The 14,272-nt window shown below is 47.8% G+C and overlaps 1 protein-coding gene across 2 annotated transcripts in view; it reads right to left on the reverse strand.

Annotated features, from left to right (window-relative positions):
* Window positions 1–13,995, reverse strand: part of CYGB (cytoglobin) — a 47,613-nt gene extending 33,618 nt beyond the window's left edge. For both annotated transcript variants that reach the window (XM_043496430.1, XM_038371982.2), the window contains exon 1: window positions 13,853–13,995. In XM_043496430.1, the coding sequence (XP_043352365.1) occupies window positions 13,853–13,995 (143 nt within the window). The remainder of the gene's footprint in view (window positions 1–13,852) is intronic.
* Window positions 13,996–14,272: the final 277 nt, after the last annotated feature.

A 14,272-nucleotide genomic window follows, 5' to 3' on the forward strand; every position in this document is an offset into this window, starting at 1 on the left:
AGAGTTGCTCCAAGGACAAAGCGGCTGCAAAAGTTGAAGCTAAAAGCTAACTTACTGTTAGTATGCTGCTCACTGTGAGGTACCAACACTTCTCCTCTGCCTTGTCAGTCTCAGGACCCAGGAGCAGCACTGGTATCAAAGGTTTCAGAGTAGCAGCCGTGTTAGTCTGTATTCGCAAAAAGAAAAGGAGTCCTTGTGGCACCTTAGAGACTAACAAATTTATTAGAGCATAAGCTTTCGTGAGCTACAGCTCACTTCATCGGATGCATCCGATGAAGTGAGCTGTAGCTCACGAAAGCTTATGCTCTAATAAATTTGTTAGTCTCTAAGGTGCCACAAGTACTCCTTTTCTTTTTACTGGTATCAAAGTCACCTTATTTTGTGGGGTGCTGAGAACCCTCTACTCCCATTATAGAGGACTCTCATCAGCACTGGGGATCAGGCCCAGCAAGGGGACAATTTTAAAGACCTCCTCTCCCCTCCTGGTCCATTATGATTGCAGGGGTTAGAAAAGGCCACTCTCAAGGTCCAGGAGCAGCTACAAGAGTCTCCCTTGAATGCAGGTGCAAAGTTGTATCTGCACCAGGAGCACTCATATGGCCATTTTGAAAGAGCTTTGTGAGTCATCTGATCAAGGAGCAGAAACAATACCATGTGACCTAGGAGACGGCACATAGAGTAAATTACAGAACAGTTCCTGTTCAAAGCAATAGTTTACCATCCTCAATGCTTCACCTTTATACAGGGCAGAAAATTAGTATGGCCTGGTCAGAAACTGCTGCTGCTGTGAGTCTCAGAGTAAGATGCCTCTTTGGAGACTGACTTCACCCCACTAAACATGTGTGCACAGAGATCTCAGCAAAGGGCCTCATCTTGCTGGCTGCTACCATGAGGCGCTGAGCACCCTTCGCCCATTCCAGACTTTGCAGAAACGCACCTTATGAGAAGAGGCACACATAACTGAACATGAGAAAGGACAAATCCTTAGAGGGAAAACGAGGACATTGTCAGCGAAAGTGACCCAAAGTGACAATATTCGAACTAAGATCCACTGGATGGTCTCAGGTGCCAAAGTGGAGCTTGCTGGAGCTCCCAGCAATTCTTCACGAAGCAACCCTGGGACCAGTCTCCCAAGGGAAGAGGTTGGGTATTTAGAAATGGACCGGGGAAAGCCTGATAAAATATTCTGCCCTGACTGGAGAGGGGAAGGGAGTAGCTGGGATGACCTCATAGGTCTTCCCTGTTTCAAACGTCTCCGCTTCTGTAAAAAGCAAAATCCAATGGGGTGGATTTTCCCCCTCCCTCCCGCTTTGTCTTTTCATGGTTTCTGCCATTCCCCCAAGGGCAGCAAAATAAGGAGCACCTAGCAGCTGATGAGCGGCTTCCGTCCCTTCCTCAGCATTACGCCGCACGGTTGATCTTCGGCAGACAGCCGCCTGTCCTTAGTAATGTTGTCCTGATTTCGTCGGCTCTGGCTTTCATTGCTCAGCGGCTTTCTAAGACGCTCGCCTCAAAGAGCAGAGGCCACTGCTGTGCTCTGAAGTAATTACCAGCCTCACAATGTGAACCCTGGTCATGTATAGTCTTTTCGCCACCACAGGTGGCACATCCTGCTACACTGCGTAATGGGCCTCAGCTTCACTCTGTCTTCATTAAAGCTGTGGGTATTGCCAGAGACCCAAACATCCCCTTGATGCATAAATCTAGCTTTCCACTCAGTGCTCTGCAGGCTCTTAATTCTGACAGTATCTATTTTGGTTTTCTTGGAGGCACATGGCTCCTGCAGTGTCTTCTTGCAAAAGCCATTATAGCAATTACTTCAGTTCCGGGCATAAGTGATCTGGCCTCATGCTAAGAAACCCATATTCCTGTTTCCAAAAGTCTCACTGGAGCTGTGGTTTCAGCTGGCACTGTTTAATATTATGACTTGTGCATTTCCCGTTGTTCAGTCCTCTCTCTCTCGGTGAACAGAGCTTGTCTGCGCTGTTTTCACAAGCCATCGACATGCACTGCCATGCTGCCAGTGACACGGAGCTACAGCAACACAGCTCTGCAAATCATCCGGCCAAAGGGTTGTCTTACTGCCTTTCCTCTTCTCAGCTCCCAGCCACGCAGCTGGCCCACAGAGGTGCTCCCTGCCTGGGAGGGGGCAAGCGAGACCCTGCAGGGAGCTTCTATCCCTGTCTACCCAGCCCAGCTCCAATGAGAAGCTCCCCAACCCAGAGGAGCAGGTGTCGCCCTCAGAAGGCCTGATCCAAAGCCCACTGGCAGAAAGACAAAGACTCCTATTCATGCTAATGGCCTTTGGATCAGGCTCTGAGAGATTTCAGGGAGGAAGAGCCGTGGGTGAGGACCCACCTAAGGTCAGACCTTTGGCACTGATTCCCCACAACTCTTGGACAGCCATAGGTGGGAATTGTCAGTGAAGAGTGATCGCGCAGGAGAGTAGGGGCAGTGAGCTCTGGGCCCCAGCTGAGATGAGGAGAGGCAAGGATGTCAGGGTTTAGACAGAAAGGGGGGAGACATTTGAGAAAGGCTAATAATGGGATAAGATATCGGGGGGGGAGGGGGCTGCAGAAGGAAATGGAAATGAATGAAAGTTTCAGAAGAAAGCCAGCAAGGGCAGCCACGACATTAACATAGTGAATACTGTTACAAAGCAGAAAAATAGAGATGATTTTTTATGACAGAGGCCCCCACCAAACTCAGAACTCTGTTGTGCTAGGTGCTGTACAAAACAGCCCCTGCCCCAGGAGCTTATAGTCTAAATAGACATGGTAGAAGTAGTATTCTTCCTATTGTAAGAGGGATTAAGGGACTTGACTGAGGTAGCATAGGAAATCTGTGGCAGAGCCAGGTTTTTGACCCCAGACCTCTTCAGGCTTAGTCTAGGGCCTGATCCACAAGGCTCTTCCATTTCCCTAAAGAAATGGTAAATAAAAAATAGACAATGGTTTTAAAATCTAAAATGAAAGAAAGAATTGGCTTGAACAAAAGAAAAGGAGGAATAGTGTAGATAAGAGTTAAGCATAAAATGAAGTTATTATTAATGATTAGCTGTAAAGATGAAATAAAGAAATAACTAGGGTTCATATCCTACAATTGAAATCCATTGGGGTTGCCTGCAGGATGGGGCCCTGCATGCATATCTGACATCACGTCAAGTATTTTGTTTGTTTGCCATCTCTTAATTACTGTTTGTCTGCTTGGTCTATTGAAATTGTAAGCTTTTGGAGGTAGGGACAGTCTCTTAATATGTGCGTTTGCCCCTCCTCACACAGGGTCGGACCCTGATCCTGAATGGAGCCTTGGGCAGTACTGCAGTATAATATTAAATAATAATTATCCTAAACAGAATATAGTCTCCATGCTGCAGAGTGTAAGCTGCTCATTGGAGTGGTCAGGAAGGAATCTTGCCCTCTGTGATAATTTGAGGAGTTTGTCTGTACAACTTATGGATTCTGGCTGATATTGGGAAGTTGTTCTTATGAAAGGGGCTGTCTCATGGACTGCCTCCACGTCTGTGTTTATCCTCTGTGGGCTGACAGGCCCTGTAGCATGAACATCCCAGACTAGATACAATGGACAATAGTTAACCGTAACCACTGTACTCTGACCTGTGAATAGATATGCTAAGGAGGTTTACTGGAGCAAGGAGAAGCCACTCCTCCTGTTTGTCAGTAGGGGGTTGGGGTTTGAATAGTCAAAATTATCAGCAGCAGGCCAAAGGAACAAGGTGTTGGTGGTGGGATGTATAAACTTGAAGGAAAGACCCCAGGAAGCTTTTGGGCAGAAGATGTGGGAAGAGACTCGCAGGCTTTTGTAGCAGGGGACCCAGTTTAGCTGCAGGGTCGAGCAAAGTCAAAGCAGGCTGAGTGGGTGGGGCAGAGGGCTCCATGATTGAGAAGCCAGGCACTGTAGCAGAAGGGCACTGGCCGCCCCTGGAAGACTCTGACCCCCCGCCCAAAGAATGCTCTGGGGCGGTGAGAAAACTGAGGCAGGGACATGTGTGCAGGTTTTATGATTTTTGTTTAGATCTGTTTAGAGCACTGGTGCCTTAGAATCCTGCGCGGAGTCTGTCTGTGTGTTACGTGTGACACCTATCGCATGCCCCTTGCAGAGCTAACTGTGGACCCAAGACACCCACACAGGTGGAGTTCTGGGAGACGGTGTGCTTAAGCTACAGAGGGAAGAGGTGGGGAGTGGGTGCTGGCCCAGGGGTAGTGCCTGGACTCTCTTCAGGCTCTGGAGGTTTAAAACATGTGGGATGCAGCAGCTGGTTCCCCCACACCTGTCTGGTGAGTACCCAAGGAGGGGCCATTGACTAGTTCTGTGACAGCCCCTCGCTAGCATCGCATGGCACAGCCGGCTAGGTGCAGTGGGCAGGCAGGCAGCTGGCCTTTCCCTGAAGCATGCTGAAAGTCTGCTGTAGTCTCTGAGCTGCATGGGGAGTGTTGCCGATACATCCCCTTTGCAGTGCAGCAGACATACATCATGCCTGTCACTTGCTTTGTGTTAATGTTGGTGGCATGCGTGCGAAGCTCCCTGTATAACTCTTCTCTTGCACACTTCTAGGTGTTTTTAGACCTGAGGCAATTGCTCATGAGGTTGATCTTACATCCTGCTTGTGCCTCTTAAGAGTGCGTATGCTGTAGTTGCGAGATGATGGTAATGCGTGTGGCATGCATCCTTGCTCAGACTTGCATTTCTCAAGAGGCACACAACCACCTGCAAGAAGCTGAGGTTTGCCCTTTGATGATCGCGATTTTCTCTGATTTCTTGACATCCCCAAACCACGTCTGCTGCAATAAATGCTTAGTAGGTCCCTCACACTTGGCATCAGGTTCCAGATCATCAGGAGCACACAAATACTAAATATACTTCAGGACTTTCAACCTCTCAAGGATGGGCAACATACCATAGACAGCTCCACAGCTCAGAAGTCCTGTCTGATACCTTGGTGCCCAAGGACCCTGGACAGTTACCCACATTCCAAAAAGAAAAGCAGTACTTGTGGCACCTTAGAGACTAACAAACTTATTAGAGCATAAGCTTTCATCGATGCATCCGATGAAGTGAGCTGTAGCTCACGAAAGCTTATGCTCAAATAAATTTGTTAGTCTCTAAGGTGCCACAAGTACTCCTTTTCTTTTTGCGAATACAGACTAACACGGCTGCTACTCTGAAACCTGTCATTTAATTTCTTAACTCTGCTGCTGCTGAATTGTCCTTTTGTGGCAAACGTGTGAGTCTGAGAAATAGTCCCTGCGGGAGGTTCTCACAATTGTTCTGGTTCATCAGAATGTCTCTTAAAGAAGGAGCTTTGTAGGAGGGGAAGCTTTCATAGACAGCAGATCAGAGTTAAATGTAATCATTATGTCAAAGGTCTCAAAGGGGATGGGGAAGGAAGAAGAGAAGCATCCAACTTTAAAATGTCCTGTGTTATTCTTCCCCAGTGGGCACTTGTTTTGAAATGAAACTTATTGGTTGACAGTTACATGTAATATGAATTATTTGGATGCGTAATCTCGGGGTGGCAGCTTAAAACAGAAATGTTACATGTGACTGTGAGGGTAGGGGTCTATTGGATAGGACACTGGGCTGGGAGTCAGATGACCTGTGCTCCGCTCCCTGCTGGGCCACTGCCCTGTTGTGTGATATCGGGCACATGACTACACCTCTCTACGACTTTGTTTCCCCTCCCAACCTTATGCCTTGTCTACTTAGCTAGTAAACACATGAGGCAGGAAATGTCTCTTATTCTGTGTGTGTCCAGCGCCTAACACAATGGGGACCTGATCTCAATTGCAGCTCTGTCTAAGTACTGCTGTAATACAAATACATAAACCAGATTGATAATAAAAGTGGGGGACACAACTTAATAGAAAGAGTGTCTCATGGAGGCCTTGCCCCAGTCACCTTCTCACAAACCACTTCTTTTCCCATTGGCCATCACTGAGACCTCCTCCCTTAGCATTCCACATTATGCAGACACCTTCCCTCCCACTGGCCATCAAATTGACCACCCGACTCCTGTTTGCCACCATATAACATCCTCAAAGTAGTCTCACACAAGGAAAAATGGCAGCTAAAAACACACTTAAGTATCTTCCAGAGCTGGTCAGCAGAGGACAAGGAGGCCACTGGTAGCGAGAGGCCAGCAGGTGTTCCACAAGCCACACTGTGCAAAGCACTGGCATCGTGAGACTCCCTGCTGCTGACTAACATCCACAGTGATCGTTGATGGGTGAACTGGGGCATTCGAGGTAAAACCGTACCACGTTTGTGTTTTGCTGTTTTCTGGCCTCTCCTGTTCTGAAGGGCCTTTCCCAAAGCTCAGACAAAAGATCCACTTCTCGTACACACTTGTTAAACCAGGAGAAAACAACCACTTAACCTTTCTCGTGTTTTCATAAGCCTCCTTACCATGTCCGCTCATTACTAAAGCTGCTTGGTGTTTAAACCCCAGACACCTAATAATGCGAACAAGTCTAACACTCATCGAGTGCTTTTCATGCTCAATGCCCTTTACAAGTGGGGGGACCAAACCCTGATGGACTGGCTCAGACAGAATGCCTATTGAAAACAATGGGACCCGATTCTCCATGTGTACTCACTCCACTTTACACTGCTCTGGTTTGTGTGACAGAGTGGGGGTAGGAGAAAGAAGGGTGTGTAAACAGGGAGGAAGCTGTTCTGAGGTTGAGAAGTTAAAACTAGAGCTGTGAACATTTGGGAGAAGTCTCCCTGCAAGGCCAGAGATGGGGCATTGAACTATGGAAAGTCAGAGAAGAAATGCCAGGGCCTTACATACACAACTACTACCTGGTTCAGTAGGAGACCGTACATCTTGCAATGGTTTTGACAGCTCTGTTGCTGGGTGTAACTTTCAAATTGGATGCGATCTTTGATTTGCTCTTTTGCTGCACGGAGCTAATGAAAGAATCTGAGTTTTTCACCAAAGCGTTTGAAGGGGCATTCAGCAGGCTCCAGCCTTTGAGCCTTAGCCCTGCGAGCATGGAGCGCCTGCGTGTATATCTTCTACATGCTGGTGATGGTACATATGAACTGCATGTGGCATAGGTTTGTGTGTGTGTGTGTTCTATGTGAACTGAGTGCATGTGTTTGCATTCATTGTGATTGTTATGTGCACTGAATGTGTGTGTTTGTGTTTCTATGAGAAGTGCATTTGTGTAGGATTTCCAAGGTACCTAAGGGAGTTAGGCCTCCAGACGCATTGACTTGCAATGGAAGCTGGCACCTTATTTTCTCTGGTGTTTTTAAAACTCCCAGGCTAGCTGCACTGTGGTGGGTACTGCCTGTGTGTGTGTATTGTGAGGATATGTGTCATGTGTATGTGTTTCACTTTGCAAGGTTTCAGTTTGAGTTATTAATAACCCTTAACAATATAGAACAATGCTTTACTGAAATAAGAATAATTGTGATCTACAAATACACCATCAATGGAAACATCTACTAAGCAGGGCAAAATCTGTGTAGTTACATTGAGAGCTGTTGAATATAGTTTTGTCACCATTACTCATGCACCTAGCTATTACACAGGGCTTTTCATCTGCAGCTTTCAGAGTGCTTTATAAAGAAAGGATATCAGCCAACCTATTTTACAGATGGGAAGACTGAGGCAGAGAGAGGGGAAGTGATTGATCCACTGGGGCCACCCTACTTCCCCATACAGCTGTGAGCAATCCCACTGAAGTTCAGGTACCGGGATCTGTGGAACTGGTTGCCCCAGTAAGGTGCTATTTAGTGTTGTCCTCGGGGTGCTGGAACAAGTTTTATAGCGGGGGTGCTAAGAGACATTGACCCAAACTGTAAACTCTGTCTATGATGGAAACCACTTCAAGCCAGGCAGTATGGCAGGACCCCCAGCAACCCTAGTTCCAGCATCTATGGTTGTCCAAGGCACAGCTGGGTCCTAAGTTAGATTCAGCTCATGCTCTGTTAAGAGTTAAGCACATGGTTAGATAATAATAATAATATTAAATGCAGAGACCTCTGGTTTCTCAGGGGAGGATGATGTGTGAGATGAAGATATTGTGTTTCCTCAGGCAGGAGGTTCCCCAGCAAAGGAAACTATCATTTAGTTAAATAATTTTAACCACACAACTTTTATTCCACAGTCTAGGGATAACTTAGCCAAATGGCATTATTATTGTTATATTCCAGTAGTGCCTGGGGACCCCAGCCAAGACTGGAACCTTCCTGTCCTGAAGGAAGATTCAGAGAGGAAAGATGGTCCAGTGGTTAGGCCACCAGCCTAGGACACGAGAGTCCCATTCCTTGCTCCGCCACAGACTTCCTGTGTGACCAGGGCAAGTCACTTACCCTCTCTGTGCCTCGGGTCAAGAGAAATAACTGCCCTGCCCTACCTTGCAGGGATGTTGGGAGGGTAGATTCCCTAAAGATTGTGAGGTGCTCAGCTACTATGAGGGTGCAGACTAGCTGAGTACCAGATGTGCTGTTAGGCACTGCGCACGTGCACAGTAAGAGAGAGCCCCTGCTCTGAAGAACTTACAGTCTAAAGAGACAAGACACACAATGGGTGGGAGAGGAAACTGAGGCACAGGGGTGACTTGCTCATGGCCACACAGCAGGCCATCGCAGAGCCACAAACACATGCCCAATCCCTTGAGTTGCCACTGACCCGCGGTCTTGTACCAGGGTGCTCTGTTCCATTCTCTCCCAATAACTGAACAAGCCTGTGTACCAGCCCCTGCACCAGGCGGTTATGATCCAGGGAAAATTTCTTTCATTTAAAGATGAGTAGGGTTTATACCCTGAAGCATGAGGTTTTTGTTTAAGTCTGACCATTATAAAATACAGGGTACGGGCAGGAGAGAGGAGCAGACAACGTGTGCTGGAATCAAAGGGACATAGACCAAGGAGGAGAGACAGGAGGGAACTGTTCCTTGCAACAGGGCTGGATTCAGTAGTGCCTTAGCTGGGGTTTTGGCCCCTCTCTTCCAGATCAGCAGGACTTTTGCGCAAATGCGGTGCTCCAGAAAATACCCTGGCTCCCAGGAACCTCATCATCTTTCAGTGGGAAACTAACCCACCCACAATCTGCTACTGCATGGCAAAGGGGCAGCTGTGACTGATCAGAATGCCTGCACGGTGGCATGCACTGTGCATTTCCCTGTGGGCTGTTTGAGTCTGGTTGCTGATACAGCATGCAGTTTCACTGCACAATGCAGCTGTACATATCCCTGTTGCCATGTGTTTGTGTATCTTGCCTCTCTTTGTATATGATATGTGCTTATCCTTACTGGGTGATCTTTGATTTCCTGTCCTATAGGCCCGCTCCTGCTCTTGTTGAAATCAGCAGCAAAGCTCCCATTGACTTCAATGGGCACAGGATCAGACCCTATATTTATCAGTATTATTTCCAGGGGTGCAATGTGCTAAGCTCTTTCCAAATGGAAAAAATAAGGCACCAGGCCTGGCCTGACCAGCTCACAATCTACAGGCAGAGAATTGAATGGAAAGGGCAGGGGGAAAGGGTACAACATATACACAGGCATGTCAAGAAATGCATAAATACATGCAAATAAACTTTAAATAGGCTATGAAGATGATTCCTGAGTTACTCCTCAAACCTGACACTGACAGTCAACAAGTATAGTTGCTCATTTTTGCAGGTTTGCTGTGGCTTAGTGGTTCGAGCTTGTGGTTAAGAGACCTGAGTCAGCCTATTTTCCTTACTTCTGCCACCGACTCGCTGGATGACCTTGTGCAAGTCACGTTGTGCCTTGGTTTCATGATGACACTACCTCTCCTTTGCAACTCCCTTTGAGACCTGCAGGTGAAAGGGGCTGTATCACTGCAAAGCATATGATGCCTACAGGGGAGGTTTTACATACCCCAGTGTATACCAGTGGATTGTGGTTGCACGTGTTGGGCAGACGTGATTGTTTTCCCATGCACACATAGCTATAAGTGTGTCTGCATGCGATCAGCAAACCGAACGAGAAAGTGACCTTTGTAGTTGCTGAGCTGCTGCATCATTTATAAGAAAGTAAAAGCAGCGTGTGATTTCTTCTCCTTTTCCCTTCCTGTGCCTCCCCACAGCCTCTGCTCATGACCTAGCTCTCCTGGAGGGAGCTATTGCTGATGCCAGCTGTGAAATGTAAAGGCATGCAGGAGTCAACTGGGCAAGAGCTGTTCTCACAGGTACTGACAATTCAAACCAGGGCTGTCCTGTTTCTGCACTGCCCGTGTTTCCCCAGAGAGCTCCGGCATGAACTCGGGGAGGATGGTGGGGAGCTATGCAGAGTGAATCCCTTCCCAACAAAGGAGGATTTACATGAGCTTCTTGATCGGTCCTCACTATTCAGAGACAAGCCTGTGCTCTGCTGTTCCCCTGTGACCGGGGCTGCCTCTCTTCCCGCTCACTACTTGGCATTCACAGGGTGAGTGGCTTATGGCTGCGCTTCAGCACCCCTCCCTCCATGGTCTCACTGGCAGTGGAGCAGTGAGTCATCTGCAGTGTGTCATGTCAGGGTGACAATGTGAGCTGCTGCTTTTGCACCAGGGGAAAGGATGGTAACTTGTCTACTGCCTCATCCTTTCCTAAATGCCTCTTGCCTTCGCCTCTGCCTGCAGGACTCCTGGAGAGAAACGCAATGATCTCAGCTGGCGTTTAAGAACATATGAGCTACCATACTGGGTCAGACCAATGGTCCATCTAGCCCAGCAGCCTGTCTCTGGCAGTGGCCTGTACTTGGGTAAATCCCAGGTGCTAAGTGTTAGCTAACAAATTCTTCCATCTCCACAGAAGTCCTCACTCCTGCCTGGGACTGGCACTGGTTTTGCGAGGTGGTGCTTTCCTCTTGGCACAATGACAGGGAAATCCCAGAATGCAGTGGTCTTTAGAAACCACCCTGGAACAGAAATCACCCTGAGCTTTGGGGAAGTTCAGCTCCAGGTTGGAACTTTGCAGCCAGGGCCCCTCTGCCAGCTGTTCTTCACACCCTCTCCTGTTCCCGTTTCTGTCTGGTTTTTGCTCTGTTGTGTAACACCCCAGACCACACATGCCAGATAGCCACTGCTTTTCCCTCTGGAATTGCTGCATCTGCTTGGGAAATAACTTTGTTTTAGCACCTGTATTCCAAGAGAGATGAGCTTGGCTCCCCGGTGCATGTCTGCTATTGGCTTCTCCTTGCACCCTCTTCCACCCATCCTGTTACGAAGGCTACAGCCCTTTCCTGCCCCCTCAACATGTACATGACACACATTGTGCACACATGCTGCCCAGCATCGATACCAGCCATTCACTGCTGTGTTCTGGCTCATCCCCATCCCATGCATCACTTACACCCTCCCTGCAACCCTGATGGACTGGATCCATTCTATCTTCATGCGATTCGTATCAGACAGGAATCCAGGGTGTTTGCCATGCTAAACTGCCCAGGATAGGCTGTCGTGTGCCACTTCTACCACTCGTCCACAGCTGCTCCCCTTCCCCGTACCAAAGAACTGACCCCCACCCCCCATCCCACATGCACACAACACCACCAGCAGTTTTCCGAGAGGCAGGGGCAGATGTCCAAGGAGACAGCCCTAAGTCAGGAACATGGCAAGAGCCTGCTTTCAGCAGAGATGTGCCCAAGCGACTGGGCTCAGATTACCCCAGCTCCATCTCTAACAATCAGAAGAGTGGCACTAAATATCCAGTCTGGGTTCCCCCTGTGACTGGCACAGCTGGACGGGCTGTGCACTAGTGAGCAAGCAGGTGGCAGCAGCCAGTCATGTCGGGCACGAGCATAGGCCAGCAGAGCACGCTTTCAGTGCTTCATTGCACATTGGGAGGAAGAATGATCAGCCGCAGGAAGGCCCCAGGGAAATTCCCAGCTGCAGGTTTGAGGCCCCTCTTCACAGATCAGATCATCGGCAATTCCACTTGCCCTTACTTGTGGCTCAGAAGGCTAATAAAAAATGGACCTAACAGTATCCAAATCTCAGGTCCTGTTTGGATTTGTGTGGGCCTGAGCCAAACTCTGACCTAGTGTTTTGTGGGGCTGGTGCTTGGCCCATTTTAGAAAGGGGGAGGGAGAGGCAGCTGGATGATTTAGATCTGGAGGTGATCTGCTGCAAGGAGAGGGAACAGGGAGAGTTTGGTTTAGACTGACACTTGGAAATCCTGGAGTGAAATTCTGGCCCCATTGAAGTCAAAGGCAAAACTCCAACTGACTTCAATGGAGCCAAGCTCTCACCCCTGATGTTTACCTAAACTCGCTAAACCTCTTGAGTTTATGAACTCGGGCAGGAGATCTTCTGAGCAGTGACTAAACCTAAATATTTCCGTCTCAAACCATGTCCAGCTCTACGAGTAGGGAGAGGTTCAGGGAGGGCTGTGGGATGGGGCCATCTTTGTATTTTATCCAAACCAGTTCCCCGCACAGGAATGCTGTGAGGAAATCCTGTAGTAATTCCTATAAGTCAGACAAGGGGAAAGCTAAGAAGGGTCATCTGCACATCTGAGGCAGTTTCTGCTACCTCTGCAGCTCCCCCAAACTTAAAGGAAATGTTGTGATTATTACTAGTGAGAAGTGCATCAGTCCAAATGTTTCTCATAACACAGATCAGTCCCAAGGCCACAACCTGCTAATCTCAAGGAACAACATTTGCAGTCAGATTTCAAATACCCCAACTTTCTCCATCTGGGGTTTCATCCTGGACCATTGTAAGGGAAGGAGAGCATTGGCAAAATATGCATCTGGATTCAGCTTTCTCTCAGCAATCATGGGGGGTTGGAGCTGGAGGCTGAAGTTCAGGTCCATCCTTAAATCAAACATTTTTGCTCAAATCAAGTGGCAACTGGTCATTGCTTCTATCTGCAGGGGGTTAGTCTACTCTAGATGACCTTACCCTATGCTTCTACAGCCCCAGCTTCCCCTCCCCAGCTCCTTCTATGGTTCTTCCACATACTCCTTTACACCTAAGGTCTGATTCCCCTCCCACCTACACCAGAGGTGCACTTGGGTAACTCCACTGACTTCAGCAGCGCTATTCCTGATTTACACTGGTGTGAGTGAGATGAAACTCGGTCCTGGAGTCTGTGCTGCTCACCCGGGTGTACCCAGAGGGTTCAGAAGCACAAAACAAGATAAATATTCAATAACAGTTCAAGGTTCTTCGAAAGAAAACAAGTCCTTCTACTTTAGAATGAGAAACCCCAGTAGCAACCTGCCCCTTTCTTACCCCTGGACAGACACGAATCATTCCTTTTACCTGAAGGTCTGTGCAACACAAAGTATGGTGCTGTAAGGTAGTTTCCATATCCTAATCCCAATGCAATAATGCCTCATTCCTCCAATGCTCATTAGCTATTGCCACATGCTCCCCTCCTGCCTGCTTATGACCTTCGTACCAGCCTTAGCAGGCAACTTCAGCATTATCCTTTATACTGACGCTGTCATCTGACAAACAGATGGTGCTGTCAGAGAAAGATCTGTTTTGGTTTCATCCTGGCTTGTAAGTTGCATTATTTCACCCAGGAACCTAGTACATATAACTCCATCAGCAGGGATATGAGTAGAAACCACTGAGCAGAAAACTGTGTACAGCTATTTCCTCCTTCTACACCCTCCCCACCCCCACCAACACTGCACACAGGGTATAAGGTGACCTTTCCAATTGAAATACTGATTCCCACAAACTACATTATAAGGGTCCCCCCCCCAACATGTTGAAATCAGAGAAGTGCTGTGAAATTGTCCATGATCAGAGCCAATAGGGACTGAGAATGGTTCCTGTCTATTTGTCACTCATTTCATTTCATTTTCTTTCTTTTTCTTTTTTTTTTGTTTGTTTCTTTTTTTTTTTAAAATACCTGATCAGTATGGAGACCCCAACATCCTCGCAGTTCTTGTACACTCTGCTCCAGGTCTCTTGAATCACCTTTCTCTCGGCATCTGACAGCTCTTCGCTCCTTTCCCATCTCTCAATCTCCATTTCTCCCTGGACTTTCTCCATGAAAAACAGCCGGCACAATCCTCCAGGAAGCCAGGAGGAGATAAAGAGAGATGTGTGTGTATGTGTATCCTCTGAGAAAAGAAAAAGGTGTTTTTTTGGTGGTGGTGTGGATGATATTGTCTCTGTCTATATCTGTGTGTCTATATATATATGTGTGTGTGTGTGTGTGTGTGTGTGATTAAAAATATATCCAAGAGGTATAATGCATGTGATTAGATTTCAAATCTTCTAGTGCTGTCCATAGCTGTAGTTTGCTTCAGCTCAGTGTGTGCATGTA

Source organism: Dermochelys coriacea, chromosome 14 (genome assembly GCF_009764565.3).
Source record: "Dermochelys coriacea isolate rDerCor1 chromosome 14, rDerCor1.pri.v4, whole genome shotgun sequence".
Taxonomy (NCBI): domain Eukaryota; kingdom Metazoa; phylum Chordata; order Testudines; family Dermochelyidae; genus Dermochelys; species Dermochelys coriacea.